This window comes from Periplaneta americana, chromosome 8, assembly GCF_040183065.1.
Source record: "Periplaneta americana isolate PAMFEO1 chromosome 8, P.americana_PAMFEO1_priV1, whole genome shotgun sequence".
Classification (NCBI taxonomy): Eukaryota; Metazoa; Arthropoda; class Insecta; order Blattodea; family Blattidae; genus Periplaneta; species Periplaneta americana.
This window is the reverse complement of record NC_091124.1, coordinates 162,376,663-162,392,446: the sequence shown is the minus strand read 5'-3', so window position 1 is coordinate 162,392,446 and position 15,784 is coordinate 162,376,663. Positions and strand designations below refer to the sequence as shown.

Here is a 15,784-nt window from a genome sequence, read left to right as displayed (position 1 = left end):
TAATTTCTCAACAACTTCAGTAACATCAGTAACATTCATGTCATAATTACCATAAGTTTCTAGCCAAGTTCCCATCATGAGAATAGAGGTTTTGGAGGCAGTGGGATGTAAAAAGCAATTTCTTTGAAGATGTGACATACAGATAATAAGTTTCTTGATATTTGAAATTAGGCAATAATTTTCAGGACACTGCATGAGAACTTCTTCATGAATTTGATGAAGAGTGTACGTCATAAGCAGTGTGTCTCCAAAAGAACAAAATATGTATGAAATTTTCAAGAACAATGGAAATGGTGTAATGATTTACTTTCTCAGGTTCTTCAATATTTACAAGAAATAAGTATATTTCATGTTTTGTCTAGTTACAGAATTCCCACTAACACATTTGTTGTGTAACAGTCAAATAAATATGTTTTCATCAATGGATACTCAAAGATTTTTGTCTAACTTTTCTTTACATTTTTTAAAACATTTCTTTATATCTGTTGATTATGCCAGTTTTCTACAGAGCACTGTAACAGTCAAACATGATTTCATCAATGAATACTCAAAGATTTTTGTCTAACTTTTCCTTACATTTTTAAAAACATTTCTTTATATCTGTTGATTATGTCAGTTTTCTGCAGAGCTGAGTTTTAGGATATCTGTCACAATGCTGTGTCCGATATATTTCACAAAGAAATACTCACTGCAGCAAAAAAAAAAAAAAAAAAAAAAAAAAAAACTCACGTAAATTTTCAGAAAAATGTTTAACTCTTTTTGTACAGGCATACCAATATTTTCTATCAATGGCTTGACATAATTATGTTTGAGCAATTCCTCAATATTTAGCAATTTCCAGAAACTGTGTAAGCAAAAATATTTCCAAGCACCCTATATTGGTTCCATAGAATTTGTAATACAATTAGGTGTAGCAGGATTCTGTCATCTGTAGAGGAAACCACATTCACGAAATATTTTGCAAAACCTCTCAACTTAACAATTTGGCCAGCTTTTAAGAGAGACACCACGGCAACAATCAATACACTGACAATGAGTCTGAGTAACTAAAATAAATAAGAAATGAGTGAGACTGTGTCATGGGTTATTTGTTACTTCTATTTCAGTGAGACCCAACTACTTTTCAATGACTGCATATTAATTTAAACTTACAAATGGTACTCACAAACGATAATTAGAGCTGCTGGTCTAGTAACACGTGAAGTAACACTGTATCACAAGGAATTTATTACCCTATAAACATATTACTGACTATTTCTATTTGCAATACTGACCAAAGAATGATCCAGTACCTTGTTCTAGAAATGTCCTGAACTCACAAAATGAGCAATTCTGGAATATTTTCTACACACATTAACATTGGTAGGGCCTATAAAATTAAACATGTTTGTAAAAATGTCACTTCTGAATAAATTTTCAGGCAGTAGCCAGTCATCACTCTATCTTTACAACTTGCACCCAAGATTTCGGTCTTTATGAGTCGGGAAAATATAGGCAAGAAAATATAGGCCCAAGTATCAGTCTAGCTTGTTCCTTGGCGTTTTTCAATATATTTGATATTTCCTCTGAATGTGATAGCAATGTGATTCACAGTGAGTAGGCCTATACTGATAGACAGTCATCTCAAAGACGTTAGTCAAATTAATTTAAACTTGCTCTTTAGGAGTGATAAGGGGTGCCCCTTCTGCTGCCATTATATTGCTGTTAAGATGTTTACTGTTATCCCCAGCCACAGATACTCCACATTTATGTATTTTGTTCCATGGTGAGAGAGTGATCCGAAATTTTTCTTTTTCTTCTTCTTCCTAAACACGGTTTAGGCCTTTGCGACCTGTTCCGAGGCTAATTAAGTGTTTTCAGACAAATTGGTCACTCCTCACTCCATCTTCTCACCGGTCTCCCAACGTCTCGGCCTCCAAATGGTCTGTAAAAAAAAGCTTGCCGTGGAAGTCTTGAAGGACTCATTCTTAATACATGTTCTTTCCATTGCTTCTGATATCTTTGTATCTCTTCCACCATATCCTCCTGTTGTAGTTGGTTTCTAATATCTTTATTACGTAGTCTATCTCCTCGGGTAACTCCCAGTGTTGATCTCAGGAACCTCATATGTGCTGCTTCTATTCTTGATTTATCTTTAGCTCTTAAGACCCAAGTTTCACTTGCGAATTTTAGGGCTTGTTTTGAAGTAATATTATGTATTCTTAGTTTAATTTCTTTTCTCATACCTTTCCCAAAATGTCTTTTTATACAACCATTTAATTTATTATATTTTTGTAAATTCTCTTCTATATCTGTTTGTGCGCTCATAATTGAGATTTTAGTACCCAAGTATGTAAAATTTGAGACCTGTTCTATAACTTCCTGATTTACGACTATTTTTATTCGTTTTTGTATTTTTCCTTTGAGGGCCATTGATTTAGTTTTTGTATTAGATATAGTCATGCTGAAATCTTTTGCTATTTTATTCAAATTATTAACCACTCTTTGTAGTTTTTCTTCGTTTTCCGCTAATATCACCTGATCATCTGCGAAGCATATCGTGTCGATATTTCTTTGATTTAATAGGATACCTTTTGGTCCCTTTTCCTCCACTCTTCTATTATTTTGTTCAGATATAGATCAAATAATATTGGCGATAGTCCACATCCTTGTCTCAATCCTATATTGACATCAACACATCTTTTTTGTTGTATCTTGAGCTAGACTGATTTTCGTTTTGTGGTATAATGCCTTAATGGAATTAATCAAATTTTTTGGTATTTTATATTCTTCCAAAATAGTCCATAACTTTTTTCGATCTACTCTGTCATAAGCCTTTTCGTAATCTATAAACACTAGGCAGGTTTCTACATTATATTCTTTCCTTTTCTCTAATATTTGTTTGATGGTAAAGCTTGCATCAGTGCATGATCTGCCCTTTCTAAATCCGTTTTGTTCTTCTCCTATTACATTCTCAGCAAATGGTTGAAGTTTCTTTTTTATAATATTTGCGTAAATCTTATATGCTGTATTTAACAGAGAAATCCCTCTATAGTTTTTACATTCATTCTTGTTACCTTTCTTATGTATGTTGATTATTATTGCTTCAGACCATTCTTCTGGCATTTTTCCTGAATTCCGAAATTTTTAAATCCCCAAATTAATTGACTTCGACATGTAGGGACGATGCAGAAGGGCAAATTTACAGAGAAAATATATAACTACAACCCAAAATGAAGAAGAGAAAACGGACAACCAATAAAGGGTGGAAAAACTAGTTTTACAGACTAACCGATGATAAAGATGGCTATTAATAGTATTATTATTATTACGAGGGTTGGGGCATTAAGTCATGGCAACTACTTTTTTGTGAGAATTCCACTGTTGATGGAAAATCGATCGATCAATCAATCAATCATTCAATCAATCTTCTTAATGTATCCAGCTGTTTGCTGACAACATAAGATCCACTATAGTACACTGTAGTCTTTTCAGTTCTTGTTTCTCATGAGAAATGAGAGATTTTTTGATCGGTGTTCATTATAGATGCCTGTTGCTAGTAGCCAGAGTTGGGGTGTAGTCAATATATACCGCAGAGCTATGTCTTCTGATAATGGGTGGAAAATGTGAAATATATACATGAAAGGACAAGGAATGGACGAAATGTACGGACATTTGACAACAAGCCAACATTGTGCTCCTCATGTTTATTACAGTCGTTGTCAGAACATTACAGGGTTCCTGTGCCAGAATCAATACAGGACACATATCAGTTCTAAAGGCCCTCAAAGTAGCTACCCACCTCACAACTGTCCGATATGGAAGGGCATTATTCCTGACAGCTTCTACCAACTCTCTGTGGCATTCTCTGGCATTCCTCCCACAGAGAATGGCTATTTTGATATACAAGCATTGTTCAACATGGGTTACAGCCATCTGCAAGGCGCTACACTGACAACTGATTTAATATTACTCTCTGTAAATTTAAGAATGCAGTTATATTGTCAGACTCCAAAGCAGCTATTCTATCAATAGTCTCTAAACACACACCTTCATCTCAAACAGCAGAAATAACTAAAATGCTCTCTCAATTAATATCACTCAATAAAAGAATTGTATTCCAATGGATACCATCCCATTGTGCAATCCTGGGAAACGAGATTGCGGATCCACTAGCAAAGAAGGGCAGCACTGCTACTTACAGACCTGTTACTAAATCTACATATTACTCTGTGAAAAGATTTATTAAATCTACATACTTAGACTTCAACAAACAAAATTTGATAACACAATCCCAAGGGAAAAAATGGAACTCTCTGCATCATAAACCACAGTTAATTCCCGATTTACCACGAAAATCGTCTGTAGCTGCATTTAGATTGGCAACAGGCCATGATTGTTTGGCCAAACACCTGCATAGAATTGGAATATATCAGTCCCCTAACTGCCCATTGTGCAACTCAAACGAAGAAACGGATTCGGAACACCTCAAAATCTGTGCTTCAGTGGCTGACCATGATAATATCTTTGAAAAATATTAGAGTGCAAGAGGTCAAATGACTTTATTGTCAAACGCCTGGCATTAGAAAACAACAACAACATTACTCTCTGTTCTATTACAGACAAGCACAGAGCCATCTTGTGTTGTGGACACACACTATGACTGCACAGCTTCTGTGCGACGTATGACATTTTGTGATATCAACCCTTATCTTTGAAAAAAAATTAGTTGCCATGACTTATGTCCCAATCTTTGTATTATTATTATTATTATTATTATTATTATTATTATTATTATTATCATCATCATCATCATCATCATCATTATTATGTGATAAAAATGGAATTTGTCCTAGTGCAGACTATACCTTGGCACATCCTGAAGTATATCTTTAGCATCATTCTCCTTCCTGTTGTGAACCATTGTTACAATGTCATTCCACTGATTGTCACTTGTTGTGATCACATCACTTCTTCTCCGTGTCCAATCACCAGCACTTTGGGACACAGGCATGTCCTTCTGTATCACAGACACGGCTGGAGCAGGTGGTGGTGATGATGATACAACGTAGGACTCAGGAGACATCTCATCTGTTCTTGCACTACTGATGAGGGAGGAGAGCAATGGAGTATCATTGCTCTCTGGGATGTGCGCTTCACCAGATGTGTGATGCAGGATCGATCTCTGCATCACAGCACTATTCTGTTCACTTGGACAAGGATGGGAAAGTGATGGCGCTGGAAGAACTGGTGACGTTATGACACTAACAGCACCAATATGGTGGTCACTGTTCTCAGAGAGCATTTCTAGAGTCTTTGAAGCAGCTACAGTGGCACTATCTGGGGGAGAAGATGGACTAGGTATACTCGCAGCAGAAGTGGGTGAAGGGAATGGTTCAGACATGTGATGACGGTCAGTGGATGTTGAAGCTCGAGGACTAATGCTATGAAGTCTGTCTGCATCTTGAAAGTTTTGGTGTGGAAGTGGAGCATTAGCAGTCCAAGATTTTCTCGCTTCTGGAGCTGCTACACCATCTTGCTCTGGACAACTAGACACCGATGACATGGATAATCCAGGATCTGCCACAGATTCTAATGTCTCATCCAGAAACTCACGCTTTAACTTGGGATGATTTTCTCCATCACTCAGTGGTCTCTTTTTAGCACGGTTCTCTTCGATCTTACGCCGTTTCATGACCTTATCCTCTTCTGACATTATGTAATCTTTCCGCATTCCTATTGCAAGACATTTTCTTAATCTGCAGCGCTGACAAAATCGACGGGTTACAACAGTTATTTCACAACTTTCTGAGAAAGGACAACGGAATTCCTGAAAAAAGAAAAAGAAAATATTAAAACAGGAATAATACTACAATATTCTTCAACATTCAGTATTCCATATTGCAACTAAAAGACTAATAGGCTTATTCAATATTTCTGCCACAGTTGCAATCTACTTTTGCATAGGCCTAGCCAATTCCGACCATTGAAAACAACAGAGCACTCGTAATTTGACACTCAAAGTAAATAAAAATATTTCAAGACTTCATCATAAATGTTCATTCCTCTAAAATGATATAATTTCTTTCCTTGATCTATCTAAAAGAAAAAACCCTACTTACTTTCTTATGGCTTTTAAGAAACCTGCAGATTCATCGCGACCCTCATATAAGCCCACCATCAGTCTCTATCCTGTGCAAGATTAATCCAGTCTCTATCATCATAGCCCACATCCCTCAAATACATTTTAATATTATCCTCCCATCTATGTCTCGGCCTCCCCAAAGGTCTTTTTCCTTTGGTCTCCCAACTAACACACTATATGCATTTCTGGATTTGCCCGTACGTGCTACATGCCCTGCCCATCTCAAACGTACGGATTTAATGTTCCTAATTATGTCAGGTAAAGAATATAATGCATGCAGTTCTGCACTGTGTAACTTTCTCCATTCTCCTGTAACTTCATCCCTCTTAGCCCCAAATATTTTCCTAAGAACTTTATTCTCAAACACCCTTAACCTATGTTCCTCTCTCAAAGTGAGGGTCCATATTATAATGGACACATGGCTCCTAAGAGTTAATACACTAAATTTTTGTATAGAATTTTTCAGTCTTCCAGTGAACATGGAGATATACTTTTGGCAACTTTGCTCAGACGTAAAAATAGAAGAATAATCTGAGTTCATCCATTAGTTTTGGAAAGACTGAATTGAGGACTTTATTTTAGATGCGTTGCTTTATTTTAACATGAAATAAAGGAGATTTTACTACATAAATAATATATCCATTGCTAAAAGTATATCTCCATGTTCACTGGAAGACTGAAAAATTCTGTACAAAAATTTAGTGTATTAACTCTAGGAGCCATGCTTCCATTATAGTGGCCAGCTAGTATTATGGTCATGACGTGATGTTATAAATTGTATGTTATATATAAAATACGTTGATATTCTTTAATTTTAAATAACATTAAGAACACTGCATGCACTTGATTAAAACAACAAAAACTTTTTTGTAATATTTTTTTTTTCTTAAAAAAGAGCAAAATCATTTCAACTGCAGTCAACTGAAACCCCATCAACTTCCATGAGTACCATACACCGATTGTTTTACATGGGCCCTCCCCATTCTTCACCATAGGCTCAATTGACTGCAGTGGCCAGGACGCAAACGTCCGATCTTAGGCACAATATGCTGGCTGGACATATCTTGTGCACCTTAAACCACTCGGCTAACGAACCCAACACGAATTTATCTGATTTTACAGGTATACGAACCCCTGATTAAGAGTTAGGACATTTGCATGCAATAGTGGTATAAGTCTTCTGGCTTCTAAGGGTTAAGCAGCACCACTGACACGCATTTGTAGTGCCACTAATGCGCCATTAAAGTGGTCTCATCTGAAGGGACCCTTATGGTGGTCAATTCTCCCGTATTTTTCGAGAACTCCCGTATTTTAGCTTTTTTTTTTTTTTGGATCCTCCCCACTCCCATACTGATATCCTAATCCTCCTGTATTTCTCTTGATCAATCACGATTCCTAAAATGTAACCTAAAAATAACAAGAACTACTAAATATGTTGTTGTTGATTTCTAATGCCAGGCCTTCGACAATAAAGTCATTTGACCTCTTATAAACTGACATTAATATCGATAGTTCACTAGGTAACCAATCAATTCAGTCATTCTGTTCCTGTGATCCTGTAATGTTTGATGTTAACTGTACGCATGTATGATTCTAAAGTTTTTTTTTTTCAGCTTGCATAGGAAGATAAAAAATTAAATGTTCTCTGTCTTCCTATTAACAAACACAAATAAGTTAAAACTAAAAAACACACATATTTTTAAATATTGTGCTCAATATTGGGACCTAACTCATATTTTCATTATAAATAAAATAGATAGTTTTACAGGCTTTATTTAATACTAGCCGTACCCGTGCACTCAGCTGCACCCGTTAGAAATAAATATAAAGTAATCACATAATTAAAATAGGACATTTGACCCAGGGAACATTCGTGTTTGATAGAAGGATAAATCGTTTAATATGTTACTTAATTTAAATTGTATTTAAATAATTTAAATGCGATCATTTTGGTCCAGAGAGCAATCATTTGGTGCAATGACAATTCCTTTAACATGTTTCTTAATTTTTATTACATGCAACCATAGTTTAATGAACAGTGACATCAGTTAGATTTAATGTGTATACTTTATTTTATTTGCTATATGTTTCCATTGAATTATGGTAATAACTTAATTTTAACCCTTGTTTTCTACGTATTCAGTAAATGGCGCTTGGCCCACTATGGTTCTGAACCCTTGAAATAACTTAAATTATATTATATTATATTTATTATATTATATAAAAAGTGTGTTGATAATGGATGTAAAGTTTTTAATTTGTTATGGGGGCTCTTGAATCTCAGGAGGAACAAATTTTATTTTACAACAGCGCAACATAATCTGCTTGGCTCATTGCCCAATTTTTTTGCATTGCATTTAATGCATATGTATTTTATGCATTTTAACACGATTCAATTGAGTATAGTTAAAATTTGGATTATAAAATAATGGAATGTTAAGCTAATATATTATTACTGCATACTAAATGAATACACTCTCGTTGTTCGTTAATTCTCTGAGATAAACATTATTTTAAGAAATAGAGGAAACGAATATACAGAATAGTCTATCAAGTTTCCTGTGCATAAGAAGCTATTTTAATCTTACCTGTCCTCAATTCACTCAGAAGTTACTGTAATAACATTATAGCATTATGTCCATCTAGAGAAACTACACTTTCCAATGGTGAAATAATAATTAATTACACAAATCGGTTAATTTAGCTTCCGATATTACTTCATACAAACACAGAAACATTCTCTGTAGGCTATGATTCATAGCTTTCGATTGCTGTTGACCAAGGCCCCTTATAGACGAAGTCATTTGTTCTTTATTTCATTACACCACCTTAGATGGCGTTATTTTAATTTTAAAACTCATTTAACTCATTAAACATCAGTCCTATCAAAATTTTTCAAAGAATAAAACTTATCGGAAATGATTTTTAAAGAAATGTTTGTTCTGTAACATTTTTCACAAAAATCAATAATAAGCGAGAGATTTCGACTTATTTAATTTAGGCCCCCTTATAACCCCCCTTTTAAATAATGTAATTTGAATGCCATATAGCCTAAAATCTATGTCACAACGAACTTAATTTATATTCCAATTTTCATCGAAATCCGTTCAGCCATTATTGCGTGAAAAGGTAACAAACATACAGACAGACAGACATACAAACAAAAATTTCAAAAAAGCGATTTTCGGTTTCAGGGTGGTTAATTATATATGTTAGGACCAATTATTTTTGGAAAATCGAAAATTACCAGAAAAATTTCGGCTACAGATTTATTATTAGTATAGATACGAGTAAAACATTCCAACAATGAATACTGGCTTCGAAGAAATTGCCCTAAAATTTATCGTGACCAAGTCTTCCGTATTTTTGTGATTAGAAGTTCATCACCCTAGACAGAATGCAAAAAATGTTATAAAATACCATAGCCTATGCCAGCGATGTCAATCACAGCATATATGTGCTACAGAAAACGCATCACTGAAGCACGTAGAGCTTCAGTAAGGGTTGTACAATGTACAGTTGGCATTAATCATGCACCCGGTGAAGAGATCGTACAACAAGTTCCAGGTCGAATGGGCACTGGAGTTCCTATGCAAGGAACAGGAAGGAGATCTACAAATGCTTAATATGTGGAAAACATACGATTAGTAAAAAAAAAAAAAAAAAAATGCAGTATACAGTGACATCGAGGGGGAAGAACAATTAAAATTATTAGATACATTACAGAATACCGTAGGTACAAATATATACATTATTCATGTATTAATTTATTTAATTACTTTTTTATTGAGGGTCCTTACAGGTAGTTATCCCCAATTCGAAGGACACCAAAAGAAAAAAATATAAAAAAATATATAAACAAATTAAAAACAAAAGATACATAAACACGTGCTGTAAATACAAAGTTTACTAAAGTTCACTAATATATACTAATGTGATAAACATTTAATTTCCAAACACGTAAATTGAATTGAGAGATGTATACATAACAAAGAAATAAAGTACAGATATAAATTGAGACAGTCCTGTAAATAAATAATGTTTAAATTTAATGTATGATGTTGCAAAATCGAAGTCTATAATTTTACATAATTTATTATGTGTACTACAAACTACATGGTATTAATAATGGAGAAATTTGATAAGATGCGGTTTTAGAAAATGAAACTCATAATAATTGTCGAAAACAATATTATGGGTACACTGGTTAAAGTATGGAAATAGTGGCTTATGTCAGAATGTAAACATAAACGGTAATTTTTGTTTTGCTCTATTTTCAATAATCGTTATAGGGTGAAGTAACACCGTCCAGCAGTAGGACTGTGCATAAGAGTAGTATATTGCGTGCTAGTTACGAGATATCGCTAAGAATTGCACAGGCATGTCGTCCCTTCACCAAAGGTAACTTTATTAGAGTGTTTAACCGAGGCTGTTAATATTCTGTCACCAAGTGAGGTACATAAATATAGGGACATAGGCCTACTTTTATCCAGAAACATAGATGCTAGTCGCATTCAGGACCTTTCTCAGGATGTCCAATATCAGTTGAAACAAAATTGTAAACGGTTTATTATTCATTATGCCTTGACGAAAGCGCCGATATTTGAAGGGTACACGGGAAAAACGATCAAGGTCCATCAAAAATCGAAATTGAGTTAATAATGCTATCTTATAGTGAAAAAGAAGTACTATCATGTGGTCTAGCTAGTAATAAGAAATAATCGTTCTTGACATTCTATTACGTCAATTTCTATTAAATACATACATAACTAACTATTAAGTGCTTAAACTTTAAAATTCGTTTTTCTCGAAACTTTCTAAAATGGACCTTGAGTGTTATTCCTGTGTACCCTTCATTTTGGATACTGCACAACTCGTGGTATTTGTACGTGGAGTGGATGAAGATCTGTATGTTACAGAAGAGTTGTTACATTTAATACCACTAAAGGACACAACTACAGGAGCAGATACATTCAGTGGAACTGAACAATCTCTTGATGAATTGGGGCTGCCATTCAATAAATTAATATCAGTAACCACCGACAGTACACCAGCCATGACTGGAAAACATAACGGGTTCATAGGGATTTTAAAGAGCACGCTAGCATCAGAAAATACAAATAATACATTAGTTTCTCTTCACTGCATCATTCATCAGCAGGTGTTATGTAGCAAGATTCTCAAGATGAGCCACATAATTATTGATACTGTGGTGAAATCCATTAATTTCTTTAGGGCGCATGCTTTTCATCACCGCCAGTTTAAAAAATTTCTACAGTCAATTGATTCTGAGTTTGTAGATATTCTCTTTCACTCTGATGTTCGTTGGTTAAGTCTTAGAAAGATTCTCTCCAGATTCTTCGCATTACGAGAATTAATAGCAGAATTTATGCTGAGAGAGAAGAAAGAATTGCCTGAAATTTCTGACCCAAACTGGGTAAAGGACCTTGCCTTTTTAGTCGACATGTTTGAACACCTTAATAATTTAAATTTGAAGCTGCAAGGTAAAAACCTTTTTAATTTACAATATAGGCTACACAGTTAACAGCTTCAAGTTGCAGCTTTCATTGTGGACATCTCAAATGTCACAACGCAACTTCTTCACTTTCAGCATATTCAGTCACTGAATGAAACAATTGATACATTATAAATACTGCAGTATATTAGAAGATCTTAGGATGGACTTCGACAGACGATTTCAGGATTTTGAAATAATTAAAACTAAATTAGAACTTTTCTATCGACCTCTTGTTGCAAACATAGAAACTGTACCACAAGAATTGCAGCTAGAAATAATAATTGGGAGTAAAATCATTCATATAATGATCGGGACCTCCTTACCTTTTACAAATGTTTGAACCCTGAACTGCATCCTATGGTCCTTAAATTTGCAGCTCAAATTATGACAATTCTTACCGATATCTCGTAACTAAATGCTCTTATGCACAGTCCTACTGCTGGACAGTAAGGATTATTGAAAATAGAGCAAAACAAAAATTACCAATAAATGTTTACATTCTGACATAAGTCACTACTATAACCAGTGAAACCCACAATACGGGTACTGTTTTCGACAATTATTATGACTAGGGCTAGGATTTTGATGAAATTGCATCTTTTTTCTAGTAAGCCAGAAACATAGCCGCTTTAGTATTTATATGTTATGTGATAAACTGAGTGCTTTAAGACATATTTTTGCCTGTTTCAACTCATAAGAGCATCTGTTGTGTTGTATGGACATTTTTGAGGCATTTTCATTTAATTTTGGCCACAGATCCCCATTATTAATATAAAATAATGTTTATTTCCTTTGATATTTTGTATACATATTTTGTCCATTAATAACCTTTATTTTTTACTTAGTTATTTAACGACGCTATACCAACTACGAGGTTATTTAGTGTCGATGGAGTTAGTGATAGTGATATGATATTTGGCGAGATGAGGCCGAGGATTCGCCATAGATTACCTGACATTTGCCTTACGGTTGGGAAAAACCAGATAATCAGACCAAGCCGGAATCGAACCCGCGCCCAAGTGCAACTCCGGATCGGCAGGCAAGCACCTTAACCGACCAAGTTACGCCGGTGGCTAATACCCATTATTTTGTATAAAATTTTAATCGTTTTTCTACACAAATATTGCTCTTTTAATGTAGTACACCCCATGTAATGGATAAGTCCAACCATCCCTTCAATATAGACTCCTCTATACTTGCTAATCCCGTGTAAGAGTAGCCTTGTGGTGGACTACATGGAAACTACATCAGGTAAAATATTTAATTAACGTGTACCACTTAGAAAAAATTATGTAAAATTAAATAAACTTAAATGTTGGTACTAGAATTTAATTTAATTACTAGTCTAAATATTAAGTAGCAGAAAACTCCTTTCCGTACTAAGCCAATTTTAGAATGTAAGATCAATTTTTAGGGCATTTTAAGGGCATTTTTGAAAGATTTTTAGATCATAAATGCATTGTTTTAGGACATTTTTTGTGATTTATAGGTCATCAAAATCCTAGCCCTAATCATGACACTTTTCAGTAGTAGTACATATGTATGCGAACAACTTTTTTCATTGATGAAGCTAACAAAGCCAAGACTAAGGGCCAAATTATCTAATAACAGTATGCGTGCTATGGTTCGACTTGCTACTTCAAATAACATAGTAGGCCTACCAAACATTACAAGGCTGGTATCAAACAGAAATCGTAGGAACGATTCTGGTGAAACTTCATTTTGAAATATTAATTTTCCCTATTTTCGCCATTACAGAAGACGCAGTAGTAATTCTAATAACCAAGAATATTCATAAATCTTTATAGCCTATGTGTTATGTTATTTGTAAAGCAGCATTCGGCTATAATAGTCTACAAAACTAACCTTGGCTGACTATTCTGATTAAACTTCATTTTGCAATGTTCATTTTCCCTATTTTCGCTATTACTGAAGATAGTATGCCTAATAACCAAGAATATTCAGAAATTATTGTTACGTAATTTTTCTCCTACCTATTTTTAACTTACTAAAGCAGTATTAGGCTGCAATAGTCTACAAAACTAATCTTGGCTGACTATTATAAAGCATATATAAATTATTCAGCTATCAGATAATTGCATTTAATAAAATTGTATAAACAAATGTGTAACGAATTATTACATCAGGACACCAGATCATTTTCACTTTGTCCGTCCCTGTGTCTCGCTCGTTTCCGTGTTTACGGAATTCCACTCCAACAGGTAAGCACGCAAAGGAATCTAACAACATTCATGAGCTCTTTCTATGACATCGCTGGCCTAGGCCTATAGAAATTTCAAACATTTGCTCTCAGCCAACAAGACGAAGACCCTGGTCATAGGAAGAAAAGTAAAGAAGGTAAACTTGCGAATTCTAAATGAGGCAGTAGAGCAAGTGGACAGCTTCAAATACTTGGAGTGTACTACAAGCAGTAAACATGAGCTGCTGTCAAGAAGTCAAAAGGGGAATAGTAATGGCAAAGAAAGCTTTTAGTAGAAAAAGGAGCACCTTCTGCGAACCTCTGGAGAAAGAACGAAGGAAGAGACTAGTGAAGTGCTTTGTGTGGAGTGTAGCATTGTCTGGGGCAGAAACATGGACATTACGATGAAGTGAAGAGAAGCGAATAGAAGCATTTGAAATATGGATAACTTATGGAGAAGGATGGAGCGTGTGAAATGGACAGAGTAAGAAACGAAGCTGTGGTGGAAAGATTTGAAGTTTCAGAATTCAGCACATATGTTGAGTGCAACATAAAATAAAATCTGCAGTAATTACCTGGACAATAGTAGGCCTGTATTATAGTATCTTTCAGCATTCAGCATGACATATCACACAAGCTACGAAGTCAAAAACATTACTATATTAACCTAACATTTTATAAGTACCGTATTACGTATTAATGAGCTTATGTTCAGGTGACAAATAAGTACTAATGTCAAACATTCTTTTAGCCTAACAAATTACTTTGTACGAATATTAAAGACCTACAAGTCCATGTGCTTGAACGAAATTTAACATAGTATATTAAAACGACTTCATGAATAGTATTACATGTATATACACTTAAACACACTTTTGATTGTGCAAATAATTTTATTATCTCAACACTGGACTTGGAACCTATTCAAGTTGAACTCTTGTACTATGTTTACTGTGCAAAATGATCGCAAGGCACACTCTAAAAAAACATACCTACCGGTAATATATTTTCTGTTAAAATAAGTACACTTAGGTGAAAATACTATTATTTTATAAGACGAACCAATATCTTTTCTTTAAAGACAAAATTTTACTTTAACTCATAATTAACATAAAGATTATCTGAAGTAGGCTAATTAAATGTTTTAACTTACTTTGTTTTTTAGGGCATTTCTTCTAAAGAAGGCTTTACAAGATTCACAAGTAACTGCATTAAAATTATAGCCCAGAGCTCGGTCACCACACACACCACAAATCTTGGGATCACCTTTCAATCCTGGAATGTCCGCAGCTGGAGATTTCTCGTCGACATCCATGGCCATCAAATTATTCTCGTTTGAACCAGCTAGACATAATGTATAAGATATTTTTAATGTCGTTCAAACCATACAATCTAACAACCCTAGATCATATAACAATATAAACATGAGTCATTATCATAGGATGATGTCAAAGACAGTCGTCAACATGCTATCTTGTTAATAAAAAGGGTCGTTACGAATTATCATCACAAAATAAGTACTGTACATATACACGATCGGGTGTATAACTCTAATACAATTATGAAAAAATGTACACAACATACTGTCATTATCATAATCTTACACTTTACCACGGTAATTAATGAAATTATCACGCCACCACTCCCACCACAACACTTCTCATTCCCACATACGCCATCTTCCAGTTACAATAGAAAATCAGTATTCTCAGTTGTACCAACCCATAATAAATCATTCGTTGCAAAACATTATAATAGAAGCCGCTAATTAATATCATTTCTATTTTTGCTAACTACATAAAATTCATTTACTACTTACCTTTAAAGATTTTTATTATATATTATACGCTTTACTGTAAATGTAATTGCATTGTGAAGCATGTACTAGATATAATGTTGGCTACAATGTTATCTTAAAGGAAGAATGTAAATTTATGTTACA

The 15,784-nt window shown here is 34.4% G+C and overlaps 1 protein-coding gene across 6 annotated transcripts in view; it reads right to left on the bottom strand.

Annotated features, from left to right (window-relative positions):
- Hr96 (Nuclear hormone receptor HR96) overlaps positions 1 to 15,544 on the bottom strand; it is a 100,423-nt gene extending 84,879 nt beyond the window's left edge. For 2 of the 6 annotated variants that reach the window (XM_069833965.1, XM_069833966.1), the window contains exons 1-3: positions 15,454 to 15,544; positions 14,996 to 15,186; positions 4,848 to 5,809 (exon numbers count right to left, since the gene is read on the bottom strand). In XM_069833965.1, coding sequence (XP_069690066.1) covers positions 4,848 to 5,809; positions 14,996 to 15,163 — 1,130 coding nt within the window. In that variant the 5' untranslated portion in view covers positions 15,164 to 15,186; positions 15,454 to 15,544. The other 4 variants (XM_069833969.1, XM_069833967.1, XM_069833968.1 and 1 more) reach the window with 4 other exon arrangements.
- Between the last annotated feature and the right edge of the window lie 240 nt (positions 15,545 to 15,784).